Raw genomic sequence first — 14,163 nt, 5'->3', positions numbered from 1 at the left:
CACTTTCATCTGAAAATGGCACCCAATGAGGAAGCATTTTTGTGGAGGTTCAGAACCATCTTCCTCCTATTTAGTCTGATTTATTTGCTTCTTTGGTGACATTCCAGAAGGAAGCAGTGGCTTTGAGGTGCAAACTGTGCCGCCGTTTCACTCAAAATGTTCTAAAATCAGAAGCTGAAGTAGTGACATAGTCATCTTGGCTTTTCCTGATGTTGTTGGTATAAACCATTTCTTTCTTCTAAATGTGAAGAAAGGTTTTGTTTTTACTCTCAGTCTGGAATGTTGGCAAACCAAACCAGTTTTGGTAATCCCTACTGACCTGGCTTATCATCAAAATTTCAAAGATCTCAGATGAGGTGCTGAGGAGAAATTCACCAAACGGATCTGACTTAATAGGATTTTAAGTTAAAGGAGGATGGGAACTCGAGAGCAACACAGGTGAGTTTGACGCAGAAGATGAGAGATAAAAAATGACACAGAAGGCACGCGGAGACCAGGGCAAGTGCAATGAAAGAAACCAGCAGAGAACAATAAAAGCCGAGGAGCTTAAATACTGAGGAGGAGTGGCGGCATTGAAACCAGGTGAGTTAATCAGAGGGACGCAGACACACATGGGGGAGAATACAAAGCATGAACGCCGAGGGAAGCGGACTAATTAACACAGAGTTGAACCAAACACAGAAGGATCTACAAACCCAAAGGGGAAAAGACTTATGCTAACATAAGAGTCTAATCCAGAATACAAAATGAATAGAACAAAAGTAATAACCGAGCAACTCAACACAAAGGAATTTACTAAATATGGTAAGACCTTAACAACAACAATAAACAACCCAGAAATGTTTAGAGTGCAAATATCAGTGGATCAGGACATCTTAAGTTGGAGATGGGATCAAACTTTTAGATTCAACAATGATGCAACACACACACACACCCTCACACGCATATGCCTAAGAGCAATTAAGAAAAGAATAATTAACCAATCCACATAACATGTGTTTTTGAAGTTGGACTAGGCACCCTTTGCATAGGTTTCTGGAAGAGCAACTCATGTCATGTAAAGAAAAAAAAACTTTACATGACAGCATATGCTACTTTTTTTTTTCTTTTTTGCATAAACATGTAACTTGCTGAGAAACATAAAAGCATAATGATAAATAACTTGATTTTATTCAAGTTTTATAGCTTTTGAAAAGTAGAGTTTGAACGCAAAAATAAATCGCTGCTCTATAATAATTCCCATGAATGGTTCTCACTCGTCTTCGCTGGTCATTAAGGCATGAGACAGCCTCTCTGCGCAATGCCGCCATCGTGTGGACACTGGGGAGCAGTACGTGAAAAACGCCTCAATTTTCCTGTTGTTTGTGTTGAACGTTACGGTAATATCACTTTACTCATAAATTGTTCTTAAAACAGCTGCCGCAATAGTCGGCGTTTCTCTCCTAATCGCCGTCCAAACACGCTGAATAACGACTAGTACTGAAACAAAACGCAATCACATAAAAGAAAGGCCAAATTTCTGCACAATTAATTCGACACAAGGCCAAAGATTATTGTATCGCCAAACAACTACAGCTCGTTATTACACGCGCTCGTTTTATTCCGGTTAACGTGACGCCATCGTCGTAGTCGACATATTATATTTTAAAATCAAGCGAAGGAAGCTTTTGCGGTCGGTTAAAACAAAGGACTCATCCAAAACCAGCGACTATGCCACCGGATGTCACTGCTGTGAAAAGCCTGGAGCGGTCTTTGTGAGGGACTTCAGCAGGAAGTGCCTTCCGCTGTGGAAGTGAAGGGGCTGCCATTTTACCGAGCTTACGGTAAGAAAACTTAACTCGCGTTGCATGGTTTTGCTGGATGCCACACGGTCACCGTGTGAGCAGTGTACCGTGGAGTCGGTTGGCGCAACGGCCTACACGTACCTTCATTTGGAGCCGAGTGTTGCTTTTGGATCTGATTTAGCTATTGTCTGCGATGCTAGTGCTAGCATTTACCTGGAGCTGCTGTCAATGGTGTCAACTCAGAGTGATGGATTATGAGTGTTTTGCTCCTGTGACGATGCACCTCGCAGCGAGAGACACAAAATGCCATGAAGAAGGCAACTTTACGGAAATATTTGGCAACCTTTTGCACTTTAAGATACGACTGTTGTTTAGCCGGATTCCTGTTGTGCACGTAAAAGTGTCGAAAGCATCACTAAAAATGTGTCATCCTTCGAGGAAGTATGATTTTCTAATGTGCTTGTTTTACTCGTTTTCTGTCTTCTACAGGACGATATGCAATGGGCGTGTGTAATAATGTAAAAAAAAAAAAAAAAAACTGGAAAAGTTGAGGATTAATAAAATATAATCAAGTTGAGAAGTGTTTGTAAAAACATATATATAAAAAAAGATTCAGCAAATACCAGAAACGGATAAGGAAAGATTCAGTACCTCACAAAGTGTTCATACCCCTGATATTTTTTCACATTTTGCAGTTTTACAGCCACAAAGTGTAAGTATTTTATTTACCTCCACTCATCTTCCCATCTAGCCAGCTTTCCTGTCCTTGCTAAAGCAGAGCATCCCCTTAGCATGATGATGCCACCACCATGTTTAGCCATTTTGATGGTAATTTTGGAAAATTACTTCCAAACTATTGTTAAACCTCTCCATGGTTTAATCCCTGCTCTGTTTGCTGTGTCCTTTTGTCTTCTTGATGCTCTTGCTTCTTTCATGCTTGTGGAGTGCTTTGGATCAGTATTATGTGGTTTATCAAATGAAAAAAAAAAAGAAGCCACTGTCACAAGAAAGACTTCAAGAAGTGTAAATACAGAAGTTATTTCTTGTTAAAACATGACCTGAAACTCTGATTTATGGAAATAAAATAAGAAACGTTTCAAGAGTGCTCTTCAACATTTAAATTAGAACAAAACAAAATCTCCCTCTGAAGTAATTTAATACTTTAACATCATTCACTAAAACCTTCTGATTATGATTCTCCAAACTCCCCTTTTGAATTATTTGTAAGTTTGTCTTTGGTATTTTTTACATTCTATCTGAAGAAAAGAAAATTCAGCGTAGATTCCCCCAAACTGGGGACTACTATTGGTATCAGACACTTGGGGGGACACGCATTTCAAAACAAAAAACATACTGTAGATCTTATAGGACATCTTTAGAGTAACAACATGTCCCATATTTGTGTTTTCCCCAGTGCCAGAAGTGATAAATGGGGATCAAGGTGATCCAGCTCACCTCAAAGTCTCACCATGAAAACCTTCTGGCTTCCCTGCATCAAATGAGGATGCAGGGGCAACTGTGTGACGTAACGGTCCAAGTGAACTACCAGGAAGAGGTAGAGGAGTTTCAAGCCCACCAGCTGATTCTGGCTGCGTCCAGCGGGTATTTTCAGAAGATTCTCCTCTCTCAGGACGCAAACCAAGCCAAGTTACAGCTCTCAAACATGCACTCGAGTGACTTCACAAAGTATCTGGAGTTCGTCTACACAGGTAAGATAGAGGTCGCCAGGAATAAGATCGGCGACGTTCAGGAAGTGGCCCGATTGCTGGATTGCGAGGGCCTGTCGGTGGTTTGCAGCGACGCCTTGAGCGCTGGAGTTCTGGAAAGGCCCAAAAGGAAATCCTGTGACTCCAAAATCAAAGACGGAGGAGGAGAATTACCCAGCGCTGAAAAGGTCGATGCAAAGAAGCAACCTCTTAAGCGGCAGCTTTCGTCGCAGAGCCCCGAGAAACAAGACTGTAAAAAGAAACAGAAGGCAAAAACCTTTCAAAGGAAAACGACCAAGCAAGTAAAAAAGTTGAAACTGAAGCTGGCGGGCCGTAAGGTTCTCCAGAGGTGCTTGCGTTACTCTTTGAAAGAGGATCCTAAAGATAAAAACCAAACGAATGAATCTGAGGACAGAACCGGAGAAGATTCTGAACCAGAGAATGAAGAAGACTTAAATGAGGAACAGGAGAATATCGAGGACAAAGCCTCAGATGAGGCGCATGACTTGGACTTTGAGGAAGATGCACAGAGTAACGATCCTCAAGACTCGTTGTATGTGGATGAAGAGGAGGAGGATGACGAAGATGAGGAAGGACAGTCTGGGGAGGAAGTTAAAAGGATATCCAAGGCCCAGTTCAGCTGTAACAAGTGCCAGCGGACTTTCCATTATGAGAAAAGCTACTTGAAGCACATCAGGTAACTTGATTGCGGTCTTGTGTCCTATTAACCTTCACCAAAGTTCCCTTTGGAACTTTGAGCTATGAGCTGAACTGTTCCTTCCCCTAGCACATACCATGGAGTGAAAGCACACGTCATCCACCGCTGTGAGACTTGCATGCAGACCTTCGCCAACAGCAGCAATCTGAAGATCCACGAGAAGCACGTCCACAGCAACGAGAGGCTCTTCGCCTGCGATTCCTGCAGCAAGACCTTCAAACGGAAGAAGGACGTCGTCCGCCATAAACGACAGGTGAGGAGTGACAAAACCTTGCGTTCCCCCTCTTTTTTTTTCTGTCTGCATAATAAGCTCAACATTTCCTGCTGTGTCTCAGGTACACGAAAGGAACATGAGGCATGTGTGCTCCGAATGTGGGAAGTCCCTCAGCTCCAGAGCGGCCTTGTTGCTTCACGAGAGGACGCACACGGGCTTGAAGCCCTACGAGTGCACCGTCTGCGGGGCCAAGTTTACCCAGAACTCTGCCCTCAAGATGCATCACAGGTAGCAGTTTTGACCTCTTTCCAGCTCATATGTAGGATTCCAGCCTTAAAATGTGACTTCTGTTTATCTTTGCGTTGTACTTTAAAGTTACTTGGAGGTATTTGTGCCCATTTCCTAAAGTCTCCTTGAAGGGTTTTGATGAAGTGGATCAGATCACATTTTGCAAGCCCAGTGTAGGTTGGAATCATGAATAAGTGCAACAGACTAGTGTTCAGTAAGTGTGTTCATGTGTGTGTAGGACTCATACAGGAGAGAAGCCCTATGCATGTGATTTGTGTGACGCCCGGTTCTCTCAAAGGCACATGTTGGCCTATCACAAGAGATCACACACAGGTAAAAAAAAAAAAAAATTAAATAAAAGCATTTAACAAACATTTTTCCAGATTTGAGGTTGACTTTGAACAAAGACGGCTGATTAACCAAATCCTCTGTTGCTTTAGGGGAAAAACCTTTCATGTGTGAGTCCTGTGGTAAAAGCTTTGCATCCAAGGAGTACCTGAGGCATCACTCTAACATCCACACGGGCTCCAAGCCGTACAAGTGTGAGCACTGTGGCAGAGGCTTCGCCCAGAGGAACTCTCTCAACCAGCATTTAAAAATTCACACGGGTATAGTTCCTCAGACACATTTGGAGTACAAGGAATTGTTTTTGATCACCCCGCTTCATTTTCAAAATTTTGCTGCTCAGGTGAGCGTCCGTACAGCTGCAAGTCCTGTGATAAACACTTCACTCAGCTCAACGCGCTGCAGAGGCACCAGCGGATTCATACGGGAGAGAAGCCCTACATGTGTGGGCTCTGCAAACGCACCTTTACTGACAAGTCCACCCTGCGCAGGCACACTATGGTGAGTATGGCTTCTCTGACCAAACGGCAAAAAAAAAGAAGCATCGGTGTTTAAGGGGGGAGCATTGATTCTTTTGTTCGGGTTGCTGAAACAGATCCATGGCTCGGATGCGCCGTGGAAGACCTACCTGGTTGTGCTGGAGGGAAATGTGGAGGAGAAGAAGCCTAAGTCTCCTACAAAAGAAAAGGGAGGATCGGAGGAGAAAAGGAGCACGGCCAACAGAAGCTCTTCCTCCGCAGTTGCCACCGTTCACGCCATTGACGATGAAGACAAAAGCAGCACAGAAACCGTGGTGGTTCCGACTGAGCCGGTGACTCTCCCAGCTGACTGGGCCAGGCACGGAGCCATCACTCTGGTCAGCCACGGCGGCGGCGGCACCATCGCCGTCATCCACACTGAGGTCCCGCCGGGGACGCAGATCCAGCCCATCGTGGCCACCGGGAGCACAAACGCCATCACGTTAGACGGTTCGGCCATCACCGTGCCTTTTTCCATCCCGGTATCCGTAGCTCAGACGTTGTCCTCTGAAGCTCCGTCCGGCTCTCTGTCTCTTCCCACGCTCTCCGTCCCCGTTTCTGAGACCTTGTTGGCGTCAGACATCTCCACCGTCTCTGCGACGTCTCTGCTGGAAGCAGCTGCCGCACAGACGGTTTTAGCCCCACCTTTGGAAAACAAGCCAACCTCCGAGAGCGACAAGTTGCTCCCGGATATAGAGACTGTGATCGTTGGGGAGGGGATTCGTGGAAAAGAACAGGAACAACTCCTGGACGATGGACAGAACAAGACAGCAGATTAGCAGAAACCACCAAAGATCAAAGCTCTGTGTAGAAGAAACTTTCTTTGTGCTGCGATTAAGGATTTTGCAGCAATATGACTTAAAGGCTTATGTAAAGCTTTTGGTGTCATTTAAAATCAATATTGTACTGATAACAGCTGTGCATTATTACAATTTATTCTTACTACTTATCAGACTGTAATAGTGGTCAGGTAGCAGGTGACGCTTTGTTTTTTTGGTCCTGGTTTATTTGCCCCTTGTGCAAGCTTTTACCTGATTTGTACATATACATTACCATTTCCTCTCCTTATTGTCATATCTTACCTATGTACTTAAACAAATTTTTCTTGGTAGGTAAGTATTTTAGTGAATTATGACGATACATATTTAAAATTGCTTACATTTCATGTATAATTTAATTGTGAGAGCTTGCGCAACAATTTGGCCCCAACATTCAAAGGCGATGAAGAATGTGTATCGCGAGGGACCAAACTGTATGTCTGGATTTTAAAGCAAAATAAACAGGTGACTGACATGTAAGCTCACAAACACCACAGTATTGAACTTATCTTTATTATTCTTAATTTTGACAGGCATACATTTCATATCCACAGCCTATTGTTGTTCCACATGGAAGAAGGTAAATACAGAGTTTCTGATTCTTTTTCTATTTCATTTGTAAAAACTTTGGTTTTGCTAACACTAGTGAATGTACACAACACAATGACATGCTAAGCAACCGGATGTTCGGAAGGTGCACTACATCAAAATACACATTCAAGTGACTTAAGGAGGAAGGGGCCTCGTGCCGGTGCTCTTTATTAAAACGTAAGGAATGCTTTTTACATTCAAACTATATATCTTACAGGTGCAAGCAAAGTCTCGTCACAGCAAATACATCCTAGAGTTTTAAGAAAACGTAATAAAATCATAATTCCATTTGTTCAGACACAAATGTATAACAGTCAAAACTTGCGCATATCGTTGCCAAGTTTCAAGAGAAGTCGCTCCGTTGTGGTGGGGGGAGAAAGCATGGAAACGGCTTTGATGCATTATTCAGTACTGAGAGCGTGGGTTTGATCGTCTCCTCTAGCGCTATGTAACAAAGGATTCCTGAAAATGATCACAAACTGGCCCGTTGCATAAATCAAACAGGTTTGCACGCCGACATGGATTTAAATACAAAAAGCTTCGTCTGACTAAGAAAGAAACGGTAGAAAACATGCAGAGCCTCCTGTCAGTACTAGCATCGGACTCTGAAAGCCCCTCCAGGAGGATTTCAGCTGAGAAAGGTATGCAGCAATCCTCTGTTCAGAGGTGAGGGCGAGAGGATTTACATTCTGACTGGATTTGGATAAGCTGGTAACAAAAACAACATGTAGTGCTTCTTACAACAGTGAGCAGTGGAAAAGTTTTAAAAAAAAATGTCAGCGGACGCTCCCGAATCAGTACGGCAACAGCGAGGGGAGTCTGAAAGAGTGCTCTGCAGTGTGTGTGTGTGTGTGTGTGAAAGCATGCGTGATGGAACCATCCCCTCCATGCTGCAACCCTACCCTGAGTTTTTTTTTTTTTTCATTTCAGATCCCCTTCATCACCCTGGATGGTCTTTTTGATGCGCAATAGGAGGGTGGTGTGCCACTGGTCTAGACGGGAGATTGAGTCAAACTCCTTCACCTGCAAACAGGTTAAGATGAGGCACACAATAACCCACAGTGCCTTCAAAAATCATTCCCTTTCGAATTAAAGAAGTGAGTGTTTCATTGGGATTTTGCGTGACAAATCCACAAAAAGTAGCAACAACTCTGAAATAGAAATATATCAATGAGGAAATAAAATCTAATTGCCTTACAAATACAAATGTAAATGCGCAGAGCTGAAATTGCGAAATTGTGATTGTAACGTGACAACATGTCAATTTAAAAAACTGGTTAAAATAGGGAATGCGCAGACTCACCGCTTCTGTAAAGGCCTCACTGTTCTGTTCCTCGTGAGCCTCAAGAAGTTTCTGTTCAGCCGAACACAAGAAGGAAGTTACTATCAGAAGTTGACCAGATAATTCCCTTTGGGATCAGGAAAGTAGTTTTGAATTTGAATCCTTCAGAGGTTTAACTCAAGAGTTACCTTCAACAACTTGCATTCTCTGGAGTCTGAGAAAGCAGGGAACATCTCCTCATATTTTTCGACAGCAATCTGTTCGGGCAGAATGCACATAGCAGCCTCGGCAACACAGTCCCCAAACCAACAGTGAACCTCAGAGGCGTGGACTTACCTTGGCGTTGAGCTCGTCAACAATGAAATGACACAGGGAGGCTTTGAAGAAATACTCTTTGGCGCTGTATTTCAGCAGCGGGTTGTCCATCGTGTTGGCTCCGACCTTGATAGCGTTCAGATCAGACAAACCTCAGCAGAATCGAGGGGAAACAAAGGGAGGAATGTGAAGTACACACCTGCTCGTAGATCTCTATGGCCTTCTGGTATTGTTCCAGCTGAGCGCAGTAAGCTCCCACTTTCAGCAGACACTTGTTTGCAGAACTACGGAGAGAGGCATCACCGATACGCGATCGATTACATAAAGTAGCACAGTCTAAGTTTGAAAAATCAACTGTTTCACATTGACTGTTTAGACTGTGTTTGACCCCAATGAAAGAATTCAGTTTAAATAAAAAGGTCCACAATAAGAAACAGTACCTGTTTGACTCCTCTCCTTTGTAGTAGTCTGCTGCTTGCTCATAATGAGCAATAGCCTGTAAAGAAAATCAAAAAATAAAAAGAATTTACAGCAGATGTATTAAAATGGCTGCCGGAATTTTTTTCCCACATCACTACCGCTGACTGCATTACCTTTTCGATATCCACCAGCTCAGACTCAAAGACTTCTGCGATACTGATGTGATGTTTGGCAGCGATGGTAAATCTTCCCTGGAGGAGAATGAGGAGGAAGAGCGAAAACCATTACAGACCAGATCTATCGGGCGACGCCACACCAATCAATGGACGAGTTCCACGCTTAATCCAGGGCATCATCGGGCAGCAGTAGCTTGTGACTTTGCAGTTACAAACTTTTTCTGCGTTCTTAACATTGCGAAATAAAAAGCTCAGAGCAATCAGATCCAGATTTTTGGCAGAGACGATAGCCAGACTGAATGAAAAAAAAATCTTTTGTGTCAGCATCTGTGAACGTCGAGGTGACGCCACACACAGCGCCGTCTACACAAAGGAAATTACAGGCGACATCCAGAAACCGAAACGTCAAACACACGGAGACGAAGCAGAAACACCGATGGTCACGTTCTAAGTGAATCTTACCATGTCTGTGTATATATCGATGGCAGCATTTAAACACTTGATTGCCTCTTAGCAGCATAAAGGAAAGAGGAGGGAAGTGTTAGACAGTACATTACAGCTCTTCTGGGTGAAATATGAAAAACTGTTACATATGAATGAAATGGGGTGAATATTTGAAAATCGGATATTTTCAGATATATTAAAAGTTACTTTTTTTGCTTTTGAGATATGTAGGAGAATTAAAGCATGACGTTAATGTTGGCCTTTATCAGCTGAATGATCAAAGTAGACTTTTAAGGACCTCTGATGCTCAATAAGCTGAAAACAGCAACTAGAGCAGTTCTTAAACGTCTTGACTCCACCAATTCAGACTGACGGAATCGGAATTATCGAATTACACATGCAAAGAAAATCAATGCGCGCATATCCGGATTACAATTCTACTGCTGTTCAGTCAGATGTTTTGTGCAGAAAGTTAAAGTTGTTTTATTACTTGTTTCATTTTTAGGAAACGGCTTTGATGCGTTATTCAGTACTGAGAGCGTGGGTTTGAGATCGACTCTTGACAATTTTGGGTTCAAAATCTGGACATATTAACATGAGAGCATCAGGATAATAAAGACTAACAGCTATTGTAGCTAGAAAAAGTCTTTTTTTAATACTCTGATATGATGCAAAGAGTGTAAGAGTTCATCACAGGGATACAGAGTCAGAGTAGATTTAAAAAATAAAATAAAAAGAATGTCGGCAAGGTTTCCTCCATGCTCACATCACATGTGGACGTATTCACATCTTACCATTAGGGTCAGACTTCTTGTAAGCATTTCCTGCATCAATGAAACTGGTGGCGCAGTCATGTTTGTTCTGCAGCTGCATATGCAGACGGGCAGCTTTGCAGAAGGCATCTCCAGCAGCTGAAAAAATAGCAAGAATTGGCATTCAAACTGATACACTATAATATCTAGCTTACTCTCTGACTTTGGCATGCAGTTTCTTGAATCTTGACCAGACAAATGTCACGTTTATGCCACACCCTTCTAAAGAATGCTCAAAATTGTTATGTTGGAAATCCATTTACCGCTCCAGTTCTTGGACATCTTGAACATGTTGGCAGCTCTGCAGTACATCTCGCACGCCTCCTCCACTTTGTGAGGTCCTCTAGGGAAATGAAAAGGAAGAGGAAAGCAAATATTGTTACTGTTTATATGCAAGGAGGAGTAAATTTGCCATAATTTCCAACCTGCCCCCTGAGACAATCGCAGGACATTGTACGTCTGGAGACAAAAAAGAAGTGTGCCCAAATTGCATGTATTTAGCTAAACAGCACAAGCTTGGATATGTTGAATGGATAACATAATTGAAAAGCAATTTTCCAATCTGTTCCAACAAGGTTTCTTCAAGGATGGAATTTTACATAATTTTTGCATGTTTTCTGAATGTCTTGCATGGCTTGTGGCAAACTTTATACAGGATTTCTTGTAGCTCTCTTCTAGGCCAGATTTGTGAACTGCAAGGCTAATGGTTGTTGCAACAGACTCTCCCCTCTGATCAGTGGATTTTTGTAGTCCCTCCATAGTTCCTATGGTCTGCTTCTCTGATTAATGTTATTCTCATCTGACCTTTCAGTGTACATGGGCGGTCATGTCTTTGTAGTTTTGCTCGTTCGCCATTCTTAAATACCTACATAGCCTAAACCTGCTTTAAAATTTGAGTGGTGATATTTGAAGGCAGGTGGTTTTTCGTTTGTTCCTTTGTTTGTTTCGAAAAACTCTTTGGAAGCCTTAAATTATTTTCTCTGGAAGAGAACCTGCTCTTGTGCAGGGTGATGTCTTTATAGCACCTCTAGGGATTAACACACCTTTTGTTTAATCAGTTGCTTTAGAAGTACACATCCGGGGATCATCTGGGTCTTAAACTGTGCAAGAATGATTATTTTATATATAGATTTAGGATAATGGTTTGCATTTAAAGGCGTTTTATTTTAAAATATCAGCTAATGTAGAGAGAAGCTACTTAAATGTGAACGTAACTCATTCATTAGGTTTTTTTTAAACGACTTATTTACATAATAGAGAATATTCCAGCTAAATTATAGCACACTATAACCCTCTGAGGCTATATGATGAGTCTGCTGCGCATAATGCAATAGAAAGTCTTGCTTTACTGCTTTGTTTACATTGATAACAGCTAACTTAGCAAGCTGATTTACGGGGCTTTTCACAACTAAAGTCATATGTCACCTTCTTAGTTGAACAAATTAGTACAATATTTCATTATTAATATTATAATTTGGCCTTATAGACTCTGAAAGGTAGATTTGGGCTTCGTGCCAAGTTTGCTGCTGACACTTGCTAGCTGTTCTTTGGTGCAGTGCTGTCTTACCCTCCAAACATCCCTCCCAAAAAGGAGCCGGAGGACTTGACTTTTTTGTCAGCGTCCGCCATTAGCTGAATGGCTTCCTTTTCTTTGCCCGAGTTGTCCATTTCTTTAGCCTATTTAGAGGAAAACTTGTAGCCGCAGGAACAATTGAAAATACCCGCAGAGGATTCAGTTGTGTACAGTAAGGATTACAGTCGATTTAGCGTAGGCGTAACCCAGTTTGTGGCTTTAGGAAGCGTGGCATCATGGGAGCTTGAGTTCTCGACAAACCAACAATCCTTTGTGGCCATTGTGACAGAAACTACGACTCCCAGTGGAAAAGAATCTGGATTTTTATCACGCCCCGTGTTACGTAGCACGTCGGCGCAGTTCCTAATATAGACATTTCTTACAGTAGTATGAATAATATTTAGGCGTATATATTAATGGTGTGTTTTGAATTTCTCCACAAATAAATACAACATTTATGGATATCTGGACTTTAAAAAAAAAGAGGCACAGCTGGCAGTTTTGCAAGTGGTTTATTTGTCAGCAGAGGGCGCTAAAACACCATTAGAGACTTTTGTTTCTAACGTAGTGAATCTCAACAGCTTTCGGGTATTTAGACACATTTAACTGTTATCAATTTTAATAGCCACCATAATTGCCCGTGTTTAAACTAGTGGCATAAGAATGTCCGAATTTTAAGGATTTGGATTTTGATCAATCATCTTCATCATCTTCACTGTTCTCATGTTACAAACTACTTTGACTACTACTACTACTACTACTACTACTACTAATAATAATAATAATAATAATAATAATAATCTATTAACACATTACCATGATTATTATTATTAATGTAAAATAATACAATGTTGACATCCCAACAAAGTTAAAACATTTTTTTAAGTTTGTGTTTTGTTTAATCACATTTTGATTTCTATCAAGAGAAATTAACTGCAATTATAGTGCCAATGAGTATTATCTGTTTAAATATGTCAGTAAAGTTTGGAGCAAAGAATTCCCCAGTCCTATCATTTGTAATCACCATTATCTTTTCAGCCGTATTGATGTAACTGCCTGCAGCAAGCCTAAATTGCCATGTGAAATCTGTTTACTACAGACATTTTCAGCATAAATTTGGCTTATTTTGCTCCTCAGTTACACATTATTGGAAACCTTTTACTCTGGCCTCCATGTACCAGTGCATATTTTTTCTGTTTGCTCTTTTATATTGTAAGTAGGACTATGAAATTGCGAACGTCTGCAATAAAACGGCTGGCATTCCCACTCTACGCATCCCAATATCAATATGACATTTAGTTCATGACTTTGAAATGGCCCGTCTACCATGTGTACAAGAGTTAATCATTACATTTTTTACTGCACATCGCTAGTAAAGTGTAAGTGGTTAGTGCTCCAGGGGATGTTATGACTAATTAAAATAGTGCATTCAGGTGAACAAAGTCTGATGCCATTTCAGATTTTTCAGTACCTGGCAACACAAACATTGACACAATTGTCACAGGAGATAGTGGTTTCGCATGGCTTAAAGACTTCAGGAAATGAAAGCAACCAAGCTGTTTCAATTAGTTAATGGCACTAGTACTCACATTTTGTGCCACTTTCTTAGCATGCACTGTGATATGTTTAGTTGCATTTGAAAGTTCATTTCTCTCTGCAAACTGGAGATACGTGGTGACTATGTTCTTCACATGCTTGATAAAACAGCAAAGCTGGTAGATGTGACCTCATTACAGAGAATTTGCCTAACCATAAACTCTGTCATTTAGATATATGCATTACTGTGGGGGAGGTTTAAACCCCAGGGTTCTCAAACTGCGGTCCATGTGTCACTGTTAGCACTCGTAACGTTGTACTCACATTAGAGTTGCAAGGTGAAATACCAATATGTGTGCAATGGATTATGTGGATGCAATATTTGTGAGACTATTGAATTTCAAGTGTCGAGCATTCACACTCACGACAGTTATGCAGTTATCTACCGATGCCCACACTCGGTATTGGATTTTGTGACCAGGATCCTAAGATTACAGAGCCTGAAGGTGACAGGAGGATGGTGAATGTTTGACCAGTTATATATAATGTTTACCAATTATATCAAAATACGTGCAATCAAGCATGAATAATTCGTGTAAAATGTCAGTTTTTGTTACTTACAA

The 14,163-nt window shown here is 41.6% G+C and overlaps 2 protein-coding genes across 4 annotated transcripts; one reads left to right on the top strand and one right to left on the bottom strand.

Moving 5' to 3' along the window:
• The first annotated feature begins 1,394 nt into the window (after positions 1-1,394).
• Positions 1,395-6,882, top strand: gzf1 (GDNF-inducible zinc finger protein 1). Of its 2 annotated transcripts, none has more exons than XM_032585491.1 (8): positions 1,395-1,823; positions 3,199-4,187; positions 4,278-4,461; positions 4,544-4,710; positions 4,949-5,043; positions 5,151-5,318; positions 5,399-5,556; positions 5,651-6,882. In XM_032585491.1, exons 2-8 carry the CDS (start codon positions 3,214-3,216, stop codon positions 6,350-6,352), a joined length of 2,448 nt encoding a protein of 815 aa, XP_032441382.1. In that variant the 5' UTR covers positions 1,395-1,823; positions 3,199-3,213; the 3' UTR covers positions 6,353-6,882. The 2 variants fall into 2 exon arrangements, with proteins under 2 accessions (XP_032441382.1, XP_032441383.1); XM_032585492.1 differs by lacking the exon at positions 1,395-1,823 and adding an exon at positions 1,854-2,496.
• An 869-nt stretch (positions 6,883-7,751) lies between these two features.
• Positions 7,752-12,216, bottom strand: napbb (N-ethylmaleimide-sensitive factor attachment protein, beta b). 2 transcript variants are annotated; one of them, XM_032585493.1, is made up of 11 exons: positions 11,999-12,216; positions 10,695-10,774; positions 10,414-10,530; positions 9,638-9,684; positions 9,173-9,250; positions 9,020-9,075; positions 8,779-8,863; positions 8,601-8,705; positions 8,453-8,521; positions 8,286-8,336; positions 7,752-8,005 (listed from the first exon to the last, which is right to left on the bottom strand). In XM_032585493.1, the coding sequence occupies exons 1-11, from the start codon at positions 12,097-12,099 to the stop codon at positions 7,904-7,906; spliced, it is 891 nt and encodes a 296-aa protein (XP_032441384.1). In that variant the 5' UTR covers positions 12,100-12,216; the 3' UTR covers positions 7,752-7,903. The 2 variants fall into 2 exon arrangements, with proteins under 2 accessions (XP_032441384.1, XP_032441385.1); XM_032585494.1 differs by lacking the exon at positions 9,638-9,684 and having other exon boundaries at positions 11,999-12,199.
• Positions 12,217-14,163: the final 1,947 nt, after the last annotated feature.

This window comes from Xiphophorus hellerii, chromosome 15 (assembly GCF_003331165.1).
Source record: "Xiphophorus hellerii strain 12219 chromosome 15, Xiphophorus_hellerii-4.1, whole genome shotgun sequence".
In the NCBI taxonomy this organism is placed as follows: domain Eukaryota; kingdom Metazoa; phylum Chordata; class Actinopteri; order Cyprinodontiformes; family Poeciliidae; genus Xiphophorus; species Xiphophorus hellerii.
This window is presented reverse-complemented; position numbering and strand designations above follow the sequence as displayed.

Excerpts from the sequence above, each read along its gene's own strand:
- gzf1 (XM_032585491.1), top strand. The coding sequence starts at position 3,214 with ATGGGGATCAAGGTGATCCAGCTCACCTCAAAGTCTCACCATGAAAAC. Across the intron at positions 4,711-4,948 it reads GCCCTCAAGATGCATCACAG|GACTCATACAGGAGAGAAGC; the intron begins GTAGCAGTTTTG and ends ATGTGTGTGTAG. Across the intron at positions 5,557-5,650 it reads CCCTGCGCAGGCACACTATG|ATCCATGGCTCGGATGCGCC; the intron begins GTGAGTATGGCT and ends TTGCTGAAACAG.
- napbb (XM_032585493.1), bottom strand. The coding sequence starts at position 12,099 with ATGGACAACTCGGGCAAAGAAAAGGAAGCCATTCAGCTAATGGCGGAC. Across the intron at positions 10,531-10,694 it reads GATGTCCAAGAACTGGAGCG|CTGCTGGAGATGCCTTCTGC; the intron begins GTAAATGGATTT and ends CTATTTTTTCAG. Across the intron at positions 8,006-8,285 it reads GTGAGGCCTTTACAGAAGCG|GTGAAGGAGTTTGACTCAAT; the intron begins GTGAGTCTGCGC and ends ACCTGTTTGCAG.